The sequence below is a fragment of the Aythya fuligula genome, chromosome 7 (genome assembly GCF_009819795.1).
Source record: "Aythya fuligula isolate bAytFul2 chromosome 7, bAytFul2.pri, whole genome shotgun sequence".
In the NCBI taxonomy this organism is placed as follows: Eukaryota; Metazoa; Chordata; class Aves; order Anseriformes; family Anatidae; genus Aythya; species Aythya fuligula.
In genome coordinates, this window is record NC_045565.1 from 27080492 (window position 1) to 27094621 (window position 14130).

The window sequence follows — 14130 nt, forward strand, 5'->3', positions numbered from 1 at the left end:
CACCCTCAGATTAGTTTTAATTCATATTGTAATTTATGCATGGTGTGGATTTAAGCTGATGAATGCATTAGAAAGTAATACTGGTGTTTTGAAGCCACGGGGAGTAAGGGCTGTGCGAGGGTGGGGGCGTAAGGTGAGTGATGCAGACAGCAGGGCGCAGTGGGGTTAAGCTGCTTCACGGATCCTTCCCTGTTCAGTTCCTCTGTAAGTTGGGGTGTTTCTTGTGTCATTTTCCTGAAGCTTTTCCATATGTAATGAGATTGCAAACAGCTGTTAGTAATCACCCTATTATAGTCATCCATGAATAACAGGATTGTTTGCTAAAGTGTTGTCGTGGAGTGCCTCTTGGATCTGTGCGTTGCTCTGGGTATAATGTGAACCTGTTGACTAAGGAATTTATTGCTTTTGAGTCCATTTGTGCAAGTTTAGTTCTGCAGCCAGCCCCTTTATTATAAAGAAAATACTCCAAGGAGGTATTGCATAATGCTTTAATCACGATAAAATTATGTTAAACACTCAATTGTAAAATGTGACCGGCCTGCTCCTTCCTGTTAAAATACTCCCATTAAAAGTAGCCAGGACTCACAGCAAAGACTAGATAGATCCTCGGCCTGTTTAGAAAGGGCAGGGTAAAAATAAGTTACAGAGGTCTTGTTTGGGCTTGTGTTTGTGGCATTCCTGGGTTCTTCCAACAGAAGCTTTGAGTCTGCTGGGCGTAACTATTTGCTTAGCATTCGGGGGGACCATTTGCTGCATCTGCCAAGTGTAATAAATGTCTCTTTGCTGCATTCTCTCTTTTTTTTAAAGAGGTGAAGTGTCATCATGCAGGTTTTAGGAAGGGATGAGGAGGTGCTACCTCTGAGTCTAGGTAACTGTTTTAGCAGACACCTGGAGGACGAAGAGCCACCAGGCAGTTGTTGGTGTCCTGCTGCAGGAGAAGCTGAGCCCAGCGCTTTTGGGAAGTGACTGCTTGGAGCTGCCAATAAGTTGCAAGTTTTTGTTTTGCAAGGGAACAGTTGTCCAAATAAGCCAGGGGCCTGCTGGCTGGGCAGCTGTTGGCATCTGGCAGGGAGAAGACGGGGACATGGAGCCGAGTGTGTGAGCAGGCACGGAGAGAAGGTGCCTGAGCTACCAGCTTCCTTCTCACCATGTCTCCTGCTGTTGTCTCTTCTCGAAATAGAAAGCTTGAAGGAATGCTGCTAGGGTTTCTCTTGTGAGGAAATAAAAGCATTTGTAATACAACATCTGTGACTGAACATCCGTCAAGTGAATTTCATAACTGATTTGGAGATAGAAACTGCATTATTTCTTCCAGAGTCTGGCTGCAATGTGACACAATGTTCTTGAGAGTCAGGACTGAAAATTATCATCTTGTTTCCTCATAAATACAGTATTTTTCACAAAACTACCAGAAAGCGTGTGTCTTCTTACTTGTCTGCCTAACGCAGGTCCAGGATTGCATTGAACATGCTTTTGTTGTACAGCTACGGAATTACAGAGCATTAGAAAATTGCATAAAGCTTCATTGCTCCTCTGGTTTACTCCAGTTGACGAGTAGGAATTGGTTTGAAGGTGTTTTGGAAGAGGAGGAAGAGAGGTTATCAGACACAGTTTCATGAAGAGTCTGCTCACTGGTAAATCTTCACCCGGTCTTACATGTTGATGTATGCACTCAGATCGAAGAAATAGTCATTGACTCATCTCCTGGCACGTATCAATAACTGGAGTGTACATAGCAAGGATAATGCCTTTCTTTTCTAAAAATATATGAGCATGTATGGACTCGAGGTGAGTTTGAGTGAAGACATACTTTCTCCAAACAAAGAATTACGGTATAAACCTAAAGGGTTAAGCACTGCCACACAGGAGGAAGCTTTGGTACTCATATATTGAATTAACAAGCCTTTTTCTTTGTTCCCAGTAGGAAAATCTACATCCCTCAGCAAGAAAATAAATTAGAGAATATATTTCAGGAACCACTGTATATTTTGAGCAGTGTGTGTTATTGTAATGGCTACAGCCCTGACCAGACACCCTCAGACATCAAACTGCTGCATCTCTCTGATGTGCCATTTGATGCACATATTGATGTGCAGTCTGACTGCTCCTCTCTGATGTGCAATTTCCCTTTCCTAAATTAAATAATTTAAAGGCTACCGAAAAGCTATTCTCATTACCTCTGATGTTTGTTAATGTCTCAGAGCCTGTTTGTAATAACTCTTAAACAAATCATAGGAGTTTTGCAACGCTGCCCACGAAGAATCTCCTGACATTATCAGTGATTTCTCAGGCATTTGCCTGATGCTGCGTGTAACCCATGTGCGTCTGAAGGCCTGCACAATCTGATGGCACCCACATGTGTTGTTCTGTGTCTGTCTGGTGGAAAGAAAGTAAGTTCAGCCAGGTTAGCCATGTCCAGCCTGATAGCATCTGGAAATACCACTGGTCATGGTTTTAATAGAAGAGCATTTAGGTTTGGTTCAGTAATGTCTGCAAGTTCAGAAGGTCTGGGTACTGGGCTTACTTTTAAAGGAAAGGATACATTTTTGCAGTAGACTAATTTCATTGCTTTACATTGTGTCTGAGATACTTTACCTATAATAAATAGGAAAAGCTTTTTTTTTTTTTTTTTTTTTTCCAATTTTCACGGTTAACTCCAAAACTAAACCCCGTTTTGTTATTTTACATGCTAAACAATCATATTCTGCTTATACAGAATAACTACCTCTTTCAATGAGTAAACATCCATCTGCTATATCATCAAAACCCTAATTTAAGCTGTGGTATGCAAGTGCTCCTGGCCTTCCTTTCTTTCTGGCATTTTGCTGGTGCCCTTGCCATGGCAACTGAAAGCTTAAAAAACACTTTTTTTTATTATTAAAAAAAGAAACGGCATGAAAAGCTATGATTGCCCAGCTATCCTGTATGGAGACGGAGTGGTCACTTCATTATTGTGTTGTGGGGGCCTGTGGGGCACAGCAGCTGCCTGCCTGCTGAGTAGGGTCAGGGAGGAAATGGGAGAGGGTGCGTAAATTTACGTGGCATATACACAAAATAGAATTGAATGTATTTCATAATTTCACTATGCAAGGAAAAAGTAGTTAAATTTATGTACGAGGCAATGAGCTGAATGGTTGAAACACACAAATGCCTGGCTATTGGCATTTAAATGCCAGGTTTATGTTTTGAGCTTACCCAGGAACGTTTCTTGTGGCACATCGAGGTGCACTGAGCGTGCCCTGGCCGTCTTTGCCCATGAAACATGTTTGGTTTGAGGCTGAGAAGCAGCTTGCTCGCAGGACCTCATCACACTTCGCTTTATTTCTGTGCTGGCTGGGAGCGCTTATCAGGCCCCTGTGGCCCCGCAGGGCGATGCTGCTTCAGTGCCGCTGTTGCATAACAGCAGTAATTTGGTTGTGCCCGTCTGTAACACAGAATCGGTTTCCTTACGGTTAGGTTAAATGTCCTTCTGTCCCTTGTCTGTCCTTCCTGCCCCTACATGTGCCTGCCCCGGCCGGTCCTGCCTGACCCAGTCCCGCGTGGTGGCTGCCGTAGCATGCAGGACATGGGCAGACTTTTCTTCTCGTAAACAAGCAAATAAACCCACACTCCATTTTTTTCTGGTTATGTTGTGTTTTTGTTTTTTTTTTTCCAAACCATCAGTTCAGAGATGAAGGATAGTTTTGTGTATTTACTTTTCCCTCCAGGTTTTCCATTTGTCTGGCTTGCTTTGCTCTGTATCGGATGAACATCCAGTGTTTTCACAACACCGCTCCCTTTTGAGGCAGTTTATTTTTTTTAAATACCATAGTCCATTCAGTTGCTTGTGCGTTTCAGCTTACAGGGCTCGTTCCCCATAAGTTCAGAAGCCCTGTGGGTCCTTCAGGAGGGCTGCCCACCTCACCCATGCCTTGGGGCCCCTGGCTGCACCAGCTTCTCGTTCTGCAGCTCCCTCATCTGGCTTTGGGCGTCTCTGACATCTTCGTGGCTTTCTGCTGGGGAGGTGTGGACGTTTCCCCTACTCTCCTCTCATTGAAACTTTTTTTTTTTTTTTAATCGGTGCTATTTTCTGTTATGTTAGAAATGAAAGTTACCTTTGACTCCTCTCTTCCTCCCATGTTGCTGCTTTCCATTTAGTTTGAACTCAGGTCTTTCATTAGATAGAAGTGCCAATGTTTTCCGGATTGAATCAATAAACATGTATTTTTATTTCTAATCTTCCTGTTGTTGAGCTGCTTGGGTTTGGGTTTTTGTTGTCTTGGGAGGGGTAGGAGGGGGTGCAGATCCTGCTGTAAGGCATCACGTCAGTCTGGTGAGCGAGCAGGAAGAGGGGTTGCCAGTGCAGCACAGGTAATGAGTGACAATTAAAAGGACTTGTGCAGCTCTTAGCTGTGCTCACTTTTAAGTCTTTTTTTTTCTTTTTGAACATTTTCTTCCTGGAGACAAGTTGTTAAATAATCCTGTGCTTTAGCACGAGTTCCTAACAGCACCTGGGAACTCCTAGAGAGCAGTGGCTGCTGGCTGCAGGATGCACCCTGTGCTGTGCCCTGGTCCCGGGGTACCTTTGTACCCCTCCTGCAGGTGTTTCTTCTGGAGCATGGCCCCGGCTGGCATGGAGCAGGAAAAACCAGCCCACACCAAGCCAGCTGCAGGTCTCTTCTTGTCCTTGGGGTCGCTCAGGCCAGTCCAGATACCCACGCACTTCCTTGCAAGTGAAGAGATCATCGCAGCTGTATCCAATTCCTCACACTTATTAATAAGCCTGTTTCTTTCTGCATTAACACCAAAGCCTCTCTTACTACTTTTTTTTTCCCTCCTAGAGTTCACAAACACTTGTTGCTCTTATCTCCTCCTTGCAAGACTTTACTCAGTGGCGGTTTTTTGCGGCCAGCTCCACCCTTCCCCACTCGGGCACGGGTTGTTTGTATCTGCGCGGCGGGCTGGAGGCAGCCTGGTGCAGAGCTGCTTTCGCCAGCTGCTCTCGGTGAAGCTCTTCCTCCCTGGGTGCTGCAGTCGAGCACCAGAGGCAGGTAGGGTGTCCGTGCTCTCCGGAACAAAAAATACCAGTTAAGTTTTAAAAACTTTTTGTTAATCGTAGTGATTTGGCTTGGAGACTGTGGGTGCATTTATAGATAGATAAGTTGAATTATACCCTGTTAAAATATATATAAATGCTTTGGTCAGAAATGGGCAAAAGAGGCTAAAGGGATGTCTTGAATCTTTCTGCAGCTTTTAGGCTAATAGTGCTGTTACTCAGTGTAGGAATCTCAGAAATCTTTTCTAGTTCTTTTCATGTAGGCTGAGGTACCGAACAGTTGGGACCTTGCTCTTATTAGCCCTGATAGGAACATGTGCTTTTTCCTCTTTGTAGTTTGCTGTGGTGTGGGGTGTCTGCAGGTAACCTGCATGTGAGCCATTTCTCTGTCCACAGGGGAATTCTTTTTCTCTTCATTTTGTTTCTACTTCTGTTGAGCGGATAAGTCTCATCATATACATCCTTAAATCAATGGTAAACAAACAAGAAATGACATAGAAAGATACTACTTATACTATAAGCCTAAATACTTATGAGCCTGCATGCTTCGTGACATCCTCAGAGAGCTGTCTGCCAAGATGAAGAGATTAACAGAATTTTTCTAGTAAAAAAAAATATCTAGCAGAGAACAGCAGGGCTATAGGTTATTCTAGCAAGCTAGTTTTTCTAGTTGTCTGCTTCTGTTGACTGAAAAATACCAGCTGTCAACCAGTTGCTTTGATTCTTAAAAGCCCCAGTTTACACTGTCAGCTCATACGTGAGCTAAATGGAGGTGAATGAGTCAGAACCAAAGCCTGAAACTTTGCTGCTGAGTTTGAGAACCCTTGCAGGTGTAGGCTAAAAGACTTTTGCATCTAAGCTGCTTGAGTTTGTGATGTGCATTTAAAAGATGGTACCGTGCTCTGAGCTGGGGTGTCCTCTGGTCATCCAGGTACCGTGGCTTCAAGAACAACCTCAGCTGGTACTCGTGGAAGTTGGGCTTGCAGCCGGTGGCTTGCCCTGGTCAGATGGGGAGGTTGTCCAGTGCCAGGTGATTAACAGCTCTAATCACCCTGCTGCTGGCCCTGCACCTTGTCTGAAGAGTGGCTTTGCCTCCTTTCCAGTGGCTGTCCTGGACCCAGCTTTGATACCAGGGGCTGTTTTCTGTGCAAACTGTCATTGGGATGCTCAGAGTACTGCTCCAGCACAAAAAAGATCTGAATCCCAGAGCTGAAACTTTCTCCTTACTGAGTGCTGCTGAGCATACAGCTGAATAACATAAATTTGTCATTCATCTGGCACTACATTTTTTCCTGGGTCAGCATTTTCTTGTCAAGTACTACATCTGAAATTACTAGCGACCTTTCCACTTGAAAAATTGCTGTTTTGTGCTGGAGCAGAGCTTTTGTCTCCCTTTGGAAGACACCCCCTGTAGCATGTCCCTTGTGGGCAGCGCAGTGCCAGCGTTACAGCCCTGTGAACTACAGCAAACCAAACCACTGGGGCTGCAGATGGATTTTCAGAAGCAGATTATTGCTGCTGAATGGGTTGGATCCCAAAATCAGAGCCCTGATTTACAGCAAATGAATGCACCAGTAAATGTCATTCATTTAATGGGGAATAGCTGAGGTAAATTGTTCTCCAGAAGCCTGTCAGGAGCAGAGGAAGGCTGTGTCAGCACGGTGGGTGATCACCTACGGGCATGCAGCGGAGCACGTGGAAGTGGGAAGAAGCCTAAACACAGCAGAGGGGAGTACTACGGGTCTGTAGGCGTGACTGGAAGGTAGGGAAACATGCCTAAATATGCGTGGAGGAATGTGTGTGAGTCACGAGCGTGACACTGAAGGCTGCTGTCTACTAGATAATGTCACTGTGCACTGGCACGTAGATAAATGGCATACCAAATTTTATTTGTATTTCAACATACCCACACCTGCTTTGTTCATCCCAAACCACCGTGTTTGCTACTTGCCTGGGTTTTACCTGTTGTCTGGTATTTCTGAAATTACCTTTAAGGAAAGTTTGTGTTATGAGCAACTTTATTAAACTATAAATCCTTATTTGTAGTAGTGTTAGCGTGTAAAATATACTCCTGTTTGTACCGGAGTACAAAACTGAGAGCAAAAGAATGAAAATAGCATGATCAGAAAGCAAAAGAATAAAAATACAATATAAAATAAAATTGTTCCATCAAAAGCTGTCCAAAATACATTATCTTTTTTTTTTTTTTTCTGCAATAGCAGTAATATTTCTCATACAAGTTGGGGGGAAAAAAAGTCTGGGTATGACTAATAGGAATTTACTGTGAATGTTTTTGCAGATCCTTTCTATAGCCCTTGTTGAATTGAGAGTGATTTAATATAACACAGATAACTGTTTTTCCCCATCTCCTCCCAAGCAAATACTGACATAAATTTCATGAATTCTGTCTTCTACATGGCCCCCATGAGACTACAAATGTGCAATTTCCTTATATACAGATTATAAACAAGAGTAGAAGAGTATTTCAGCCTTCCTGAGTGTGAAGTGGCTGAGCTTTTGTGCAGGGGCCTCTTTCAGGAACATTTGAGGAGTAATTGCATGTCTTGGAATGGCAGAGCCTGAAAATGAGGGTTAGTATTACTTGTGGGTGAAATATATGGGCCAGTCGTTGTCTCTGCTATCTTAATAGATCACAGTAACAGAAGGAGAAAATGCCATAAAGCTGTAGCCACATTATGAACCATTAGGAGAAAACAGCTGGTTCTGGGAAGTCTGTTATGGCAGGGCAGCAGTAGTGTTGTGAAGCTTAGGCAGAACATGAGGTGAACTGCCACAAAATCTCTTGCTGGTTTATTTTGTGAGGTATTTTTGTTGTTGTTGTTTTAAAGCTTTCTGTAACATCAGGAATATGATGTGCAAGGGGATAGGAAGCACCTCTGCTATTTTACGCTTCTTGTGCTTTCAAGAAGGTTGGTAAAGCACAAAGATTGGTCCTCAGCTCCTTTCTCTATGCAGTTGTGAGCTATTTGATCACCAAAATCCTTTCTTCTAGCTATGTGATACATCCCTATTTCTTATACAGAGTTGCATAGATCATTCGTGTCTGAATTTCATCTGGTTGCAGTGACAGAAGTGCTCAGGGCCTGGTCCCAACCTGCCTCAGCATCTCCTCCAGGTTGTCACAAGCGATGCTGACTCTCCTGCTTCCTGGCCTTGCAGTTTTGGAGTTTGTATTTCCAACTTGTTCCCCTGAGATACAGCAGTGTGCATTAAACACTCAGAGCTGCACTTGGATTTTCAGAAGAAATTGGGCTTGGAGTATGTAAAAAGCTACTTGCTGCTGAGTGCTCTGCAGATCAGTCCCTGGGCATCTCAAAATGAATGTCCCAAATTAGTGGAACCGTCTGACCTCTGCCTCTTTGCTGTTCTGTGAAAATGGTGATAGCGCCCTGCTTCACCTTAAAGGCATGTTTGGGGGATTAGGAAGTCAGTGCTTCAGAAGCATTTGGATTTACAGTACTTATCTGCCCCAGAGAAAATCTTGTCAGATAAGTAATAATTGTTATCGCAACAGGGTCTGAACAGCATGCTGAAAAGGCACAGGGCCACATGCTGAGCTGTGATGAGGGAAAAAAAATACTGAATTTCTTTTCTAGTGAGGACCTGCCACTATGTGCTATGTGAGGCAAAGGGACAAAACAGCTGTGGTAGAATGACAGGCTGTGTGCAAGGCAGGTAGAGAAACATCACTGAGAGCCTGGCCTCTGGCACTGTGGGCTTTGCAGCCATGTTAAGGCCAGGGATTGTGCTCGCTGTTTTGTTAGTAAGTGTGGCACCCACCTTGTTGCTTGAACATGGAGTCTCTGATACTGATGGCCATCCATGGAGCTGAGTTGGGTGGAAGGGAGTTACCTGTGGATAGACAGAGGGCAAGAGCGAGGAACACCAAGTGGCTTTCCCAGTGCTGAGGGAGAAAAATCTGACTTTGCCCGTGTATCTTCAGGCTAGCAGGGAGCTGGTGAGCTGTTCTGTGGGCATGCCGCGTGCATCTGGTCTGCTCTGAGAGACCTGTGCAGCAGATCACTGAGTAGTCAGTCCACGCGGATACTTAAAGGCTTTTTTTGTGGAGATCTGGTAAGTCTCAGGTACACGTGATCCTGACAAAATTACTTGGAGAAAAAGAGCACAGGTGGCTGTGCTTGAAAATTAAATGTAGTTGTGGATGCACTGCTGATCAACTGAGAGGCCATATCAGGTAGAGTCCTGCAGATGTTTTGGGGATCTGGCAGCAGCACCCTGTTCATCAGCAGTTCTGAGTATACAAGACTGTGTTATGAAACTGGATCTTTCCCAACCAAGTTGGGTGTTTTGGAGGAATGAATTAAAATTCAGTGAAGGAATTGTGTTTGCCTTACAGAACTGTTTTCCTTTTTAATTGAGACTAAATACTCTACCAAGGCAGGCAAACTGAAAGGAGCAATTACATAAAGGGAATAGCCTGGAGTTATAATAGGAGTCAGCTGCATTGTACAGACACCAAATGTCTCTCTGGAATGAACCAGCAAGAGCATTCGCCATACACCTAGCTGGTGGTGTGCACAGCCCTGTGTGCTGCGTGTTCAGACAAAAGCTCGAGGATGCTGCCAGAAAATAATGAGAGGGTTAGAAAATATAACCCGTAAGGAAAGTTTGAAAGAGCTGAATTTATTTCATCTAGAAATGTCAAGGCTGAAGTAGTCCTAAAACAGGCGTTTGTTAGGAGTAGTGGTTTGTCTGCCTTCTGGAAAGAACAGGCTTTGTCCACAGTGTTAAGTATATTAAATCTGGTACTGTGAAAACTGCTTCATAATGTATTCTGCATGAGTTTATCTTGTTGGGGTTGTGGATATTTTATACTGGGAAAAGAGGGGAAAGGCTTTTCCCTTGATGAGAAGGAAAGAAATAGGAAGTGACCTCCTGACATTCCTTCTAGTTTTTGCGTGTCTGCGGTACTACTTCAGCGTGGATGAACTCCAGTTTTCCATTTGTTTATAACTTTATCAAATTTGGATGGATTTTCAGAAGGATTACTGAATTTAAAAGAAAAAATATCCAGCACTAAAAGCAACATATCCTGGTCAGATTTCAACAATCTCTTCCAAAACATGGAGTGCCTTTAATTGTTGATACAAACACTGTTGTTAGCATTTACAAAAATATATTTTACCTTGTGTTCTTCTAGGAAATAGTTAACCCTCTGTGACCAAACGCCTTCCCCCTCAGCTCCCCAAATTGCCAGTACTTAGGATACAAAGCTTAGATCAGATGGTGGAAGTCTGGTGAGGTTATAAGCAGCTAAAAACAAGGTCTAAGGGGAAGTGTCATGTAACATTAATAACAGGCAAATCTACCAGCCCCACCTATAATAATCTTTCTTCTATCAAATCCAGGTTTCCTTGATGATTGTCAAATGTTTCCACAGGCTTTTAGAGAAGATCTGGAATGCCTTATTCAAGAACAGATGAAGAAGGGCAATAATCCAACCGGACTGCTTGCGTTACAGCAGATTGCTGATTACATTACAGCAAGCTCTTTTGCAGGCTTTTCCTCATCTTCACTCAGTAAGTGAACTATGCATATAATGGACCCTTTTTCTCTTCACTTTTATTATCACCAGTGGCTAGCACTGCTGGGATCTCTTCTTTATCTGAAAAAAAGTTCTGTCAGAGCCTGCTGAAGCTGTGAATTAGTACAGATGGTGGTCTTAACTTTCCTTTTGGGCCTTCTTTCTCTCAAATGCTTTAATTTGTATGATATCCAAAATGTTTTGAAACTTCACACTTGGTTATTTTAGAATTTGCTAAGAGGAGTTACATTGAGAAAGAGAACAAAATTCTGTGCCTTGCTATTATTAGCAATTTAACATGAGCATAAACTGAGATGTGAAGTTGTTTGTTTTTCTGCTCTTGCATGTAAGTTGTAAAAAGGAGGAACAGCCTGCCGGACTGGATTGTTACCCAGACATCTCCCAGAGTTAAAAACAGCTTCTAGTATGCACTATAGTTACAAAGATGTCACTGGGATCTTCCAGTCTTTCCAAGTCCTGCAGCACTGAAGTGTTAAAGTCAATTTAAGCTCTGTGGGTGGATGATATGATACGGGAGCTTACAAGCCTGAAGTACAGTAGCAGCTGTCAGCATTCAGCATCTTTTGAGAACTGGTCCTAAAATGGCTCTTTGGTGTTCCTACAACAAAACAAGTGGAAGAGAACAGCAGAGAGCTCAGATAGCCTTATCTCCATGTCTCTAGCCGGTCCTGCAGGTCCAACTGTTGTCTCTGCAACATTTGCTTGGGACTTGGACAGGATGACTAATCTCAAAGTGCACGCTCCTTCTGTTGCAAACCAAACCCTTTTCCCTCAAGTAGTAACTAGTTGCTCTAGTAGGGTAGTAACTTTCCCTGTAAGCATAGGCAGTAGTTCTTAGAGGGGTATCATGCTCTCGCAAAAGGGACATGTTGGCCTTCACGAGATGTTTGTGCAATCACAAGTCAAATAAATTAATTGATTTTTATGCCTTCTCTGTTAAGAGATGATCTAGCAGTCTGACAACTCTTGCACTAATCCTAATTCCTTCATTAGGACTAACTTAAAGGGCTCTGACTGAGACATCTCTTCAGAGGCTTAATTTTGGGGTGTGGTTTCTACTCTCCTAAAGTAACAGAGGTTTCAATAAAGACCTTAGAAATCCATGGAGTACAGGTCCAATCTAATAATTGCTGTTATTGCTATAATGACAATTTAAATATACTGCTTCTGAAAGATCACGACATAGCTAGAAGATACCTGACGTGCCACCATCTTCATCTGTTTGTTTTTCAGGCCATGGAATGGTTACCCCTATCAATGATCTACCTGGAATAGATACCTCCTTGTTTGTTAAGGGAGAAAAACTTACTCGTTGCAAGTTAGCCAGTTTATACAGATTGGCTGACTTGTTTGGGTGGGCACATTTGCCAAATGCCTATATCACAGTAAGTATTTCAGAGAATAAGAATTTTTATTTGGGATCTCTGCTATTTGGTCAAATTAATTTCCCCCCTAATATAATAAATTCAGAAATATGTCAGTAATCCATTTGTCTTTTTCCTTCATTGCAGGTCAGAGTAAGCAAAGAACATGACCATATTCTAATCATTCCAAGAGGTCTGTCCTTTTCTGAAGCTTCAGCTTCCAATTTGGTATGTAATTCACCTGCAGTAATAACCACCAAGGCTCAACCTGTTTTCTAAAATACTTTTGTGGCTGCTAAAATGGACCTGAACTATAATAATGCTGTTTGTTGGTTTTGTTTGTTTGTTTTATTGTTTACCCACCAGATGCAAAGCTGATTAACTGTTTAGATAGTAGCATCCTTAATACTTAGCATTTCATTTTGGGTTTAGCTTTACCTTGTGTTGCTTTGTCTGCAGCCTCAATGTAGAGTAGCAAAGTTTTGTTCTGTCTCCTGAAGCTAACCAAATAGCCTCAGCAGCAACCTTTTATAACCTGACAATATGATAATGCAGGGGAAATCACTCTGTAGGAGTAGTGTTAGTAGAATCAGCTCCTGTGTTTATAAGTGGGAAAATAAATTGAATAATCTTCCCTGGGCTTAACAAAGGAGCTGGGTAAAGCTACAGGTTGGCATTTAGGAACTGGTAGCTGCTAAATCACACATCTTGTGCTGCAGAACCTGCCATATGTTCTTTATGTCAGTACATATCTGTAAAGAAACTATCTCCAGTTGGAAGAGGGCAGCAGGTCAAGATAGATAGCATTGCACCAGCAGACACAGAACCAAAATAAAAATGTGAGATGACCTGATGTGCTATTATTCTAATGTTACTACAAACTTGAAAATTCCCTATGCATTTAATTTTCTTATTGGACATTTCTCAGAGCCCAAAGTTTCTTCAAATTCAAAATCAGGAAATCTTAATAAAATTAATTTTAAACTGCCAGAAATGAGAATGCCTCACTTATAGAAAGTCATTAGTAGTGGTTTGTATTTGTATGTCATTTATGGGAAAATATTGAAGGTGTCTTTTCTCCTTTCTTGCGTGGTTGGAAGATGCTTACATAAACATGCAAAATATATTTACAGGTTGAACAAAATCTTTTCTTTCACATAGCTGTTTTCTGTTCCGGTTGTGATTCCAGTTTTTAAATTGCTGAGACTCTTTTAAATGAAAGGTCAGCTAGACAAAGAGTGAATGATATGATATGTTGGGTTCTTGTCTTTTACTTCTTCCACGTTAGGAGAAGTAAATGCTATCAAATGCTATTAGTGTCTTGGATGGTAGAGTGGTTTAATGACGCACAGACTGATGGCTGCTCTCCTTTTTTTCTCATGATCTGAGCCCTAAGTATATGAGGAAAACTTGGTACCAAGTGAGAAGGAAAGGGCAGTTCTCAAATAATTGTGGTTGTTGCAGATGTCTTAAATATTATTCCTTTGCTTGACTTTTCCAGGTTAAGGTAAACATCCTAGGAGATGTAGTTGACCAGGGGAGCACAACTCTAAGTATTGACTCGGCAGGATTCAGTCCGCATGTGGCCATCTACTCCACGCGCCCCGATGTCAGGTGTATAATACACATACACACCCCTGCAACAGCAGCTGTAAGTCTTCCTCCTTCTAGCATGGAGTAAAAGAAAACAGGTTTACCTTATGAACTTGGATCACCTTTCTGTAGCTGAATCACTACTCATGGAGGTTTTATTTTTGTTTGTAACATCGGCTCTATGCTGCTTTTTCTGTTTTTATTTTAAATTTAATTTTTTTAAAAGCCGATTCTGCAAGGTCATGAAATCAGCAGAGTAAGAGGGCTGAGGCACTACGGTGAAATGAATAAGAATAAGCTAATGTACAGACACGATGGTGCTCAGGTTGAGGAGGTTACAAAATACAGAGTTTACTCAGGGTTTATTTATAGCATCTCAGACCGTACAACGTGCTGTATGCATCATCATTTACATTCTGCAACTGCGTTTTTAAATGGCTTAATTATTAGTTATGCTCGGTTTGGATTTATCCTACTACAGAAATATCATAGTTAAAATATATCAAAAATGGTGTGTACAGCAATGATAAAAACGTAAGGAGACTTGAAAA

General features: G+C 42.3%; 1 protein-coding gene across 7 annotated transcripts in view; it reads left to right on the forward strand.

The window, feature by feature from the left end:
- The window catches only part of ADD3 (adducin 3), a 98058-nt gene that overhangs the window by 73347 nt on the left and 10581 nt on the right, over window positions 1–14130 (forward strand). For all 7 annotated transcript variants that reach the window (XM_032190763.1, XM_032190769.1, XM_032190764.1 and 4 more), the window contains 4 exons: window positions 10458–10596; window positions 11856–12007; window positions 12134–12214; window positions 13488–13637. In XM_032190763.1, coding sequence (XP_032046654.1) covers window positions 10458–10596; window positions 11856–12007; window positions 12134–12214; window positions 13488–13637 — 522 coding nt within the window. The remainder of the gene's footprint in view (window positions 1–10457; window positions 10597–11855; window positions 12008–12133; window positions 12215–13487; window positions 13638–14130) is intronic.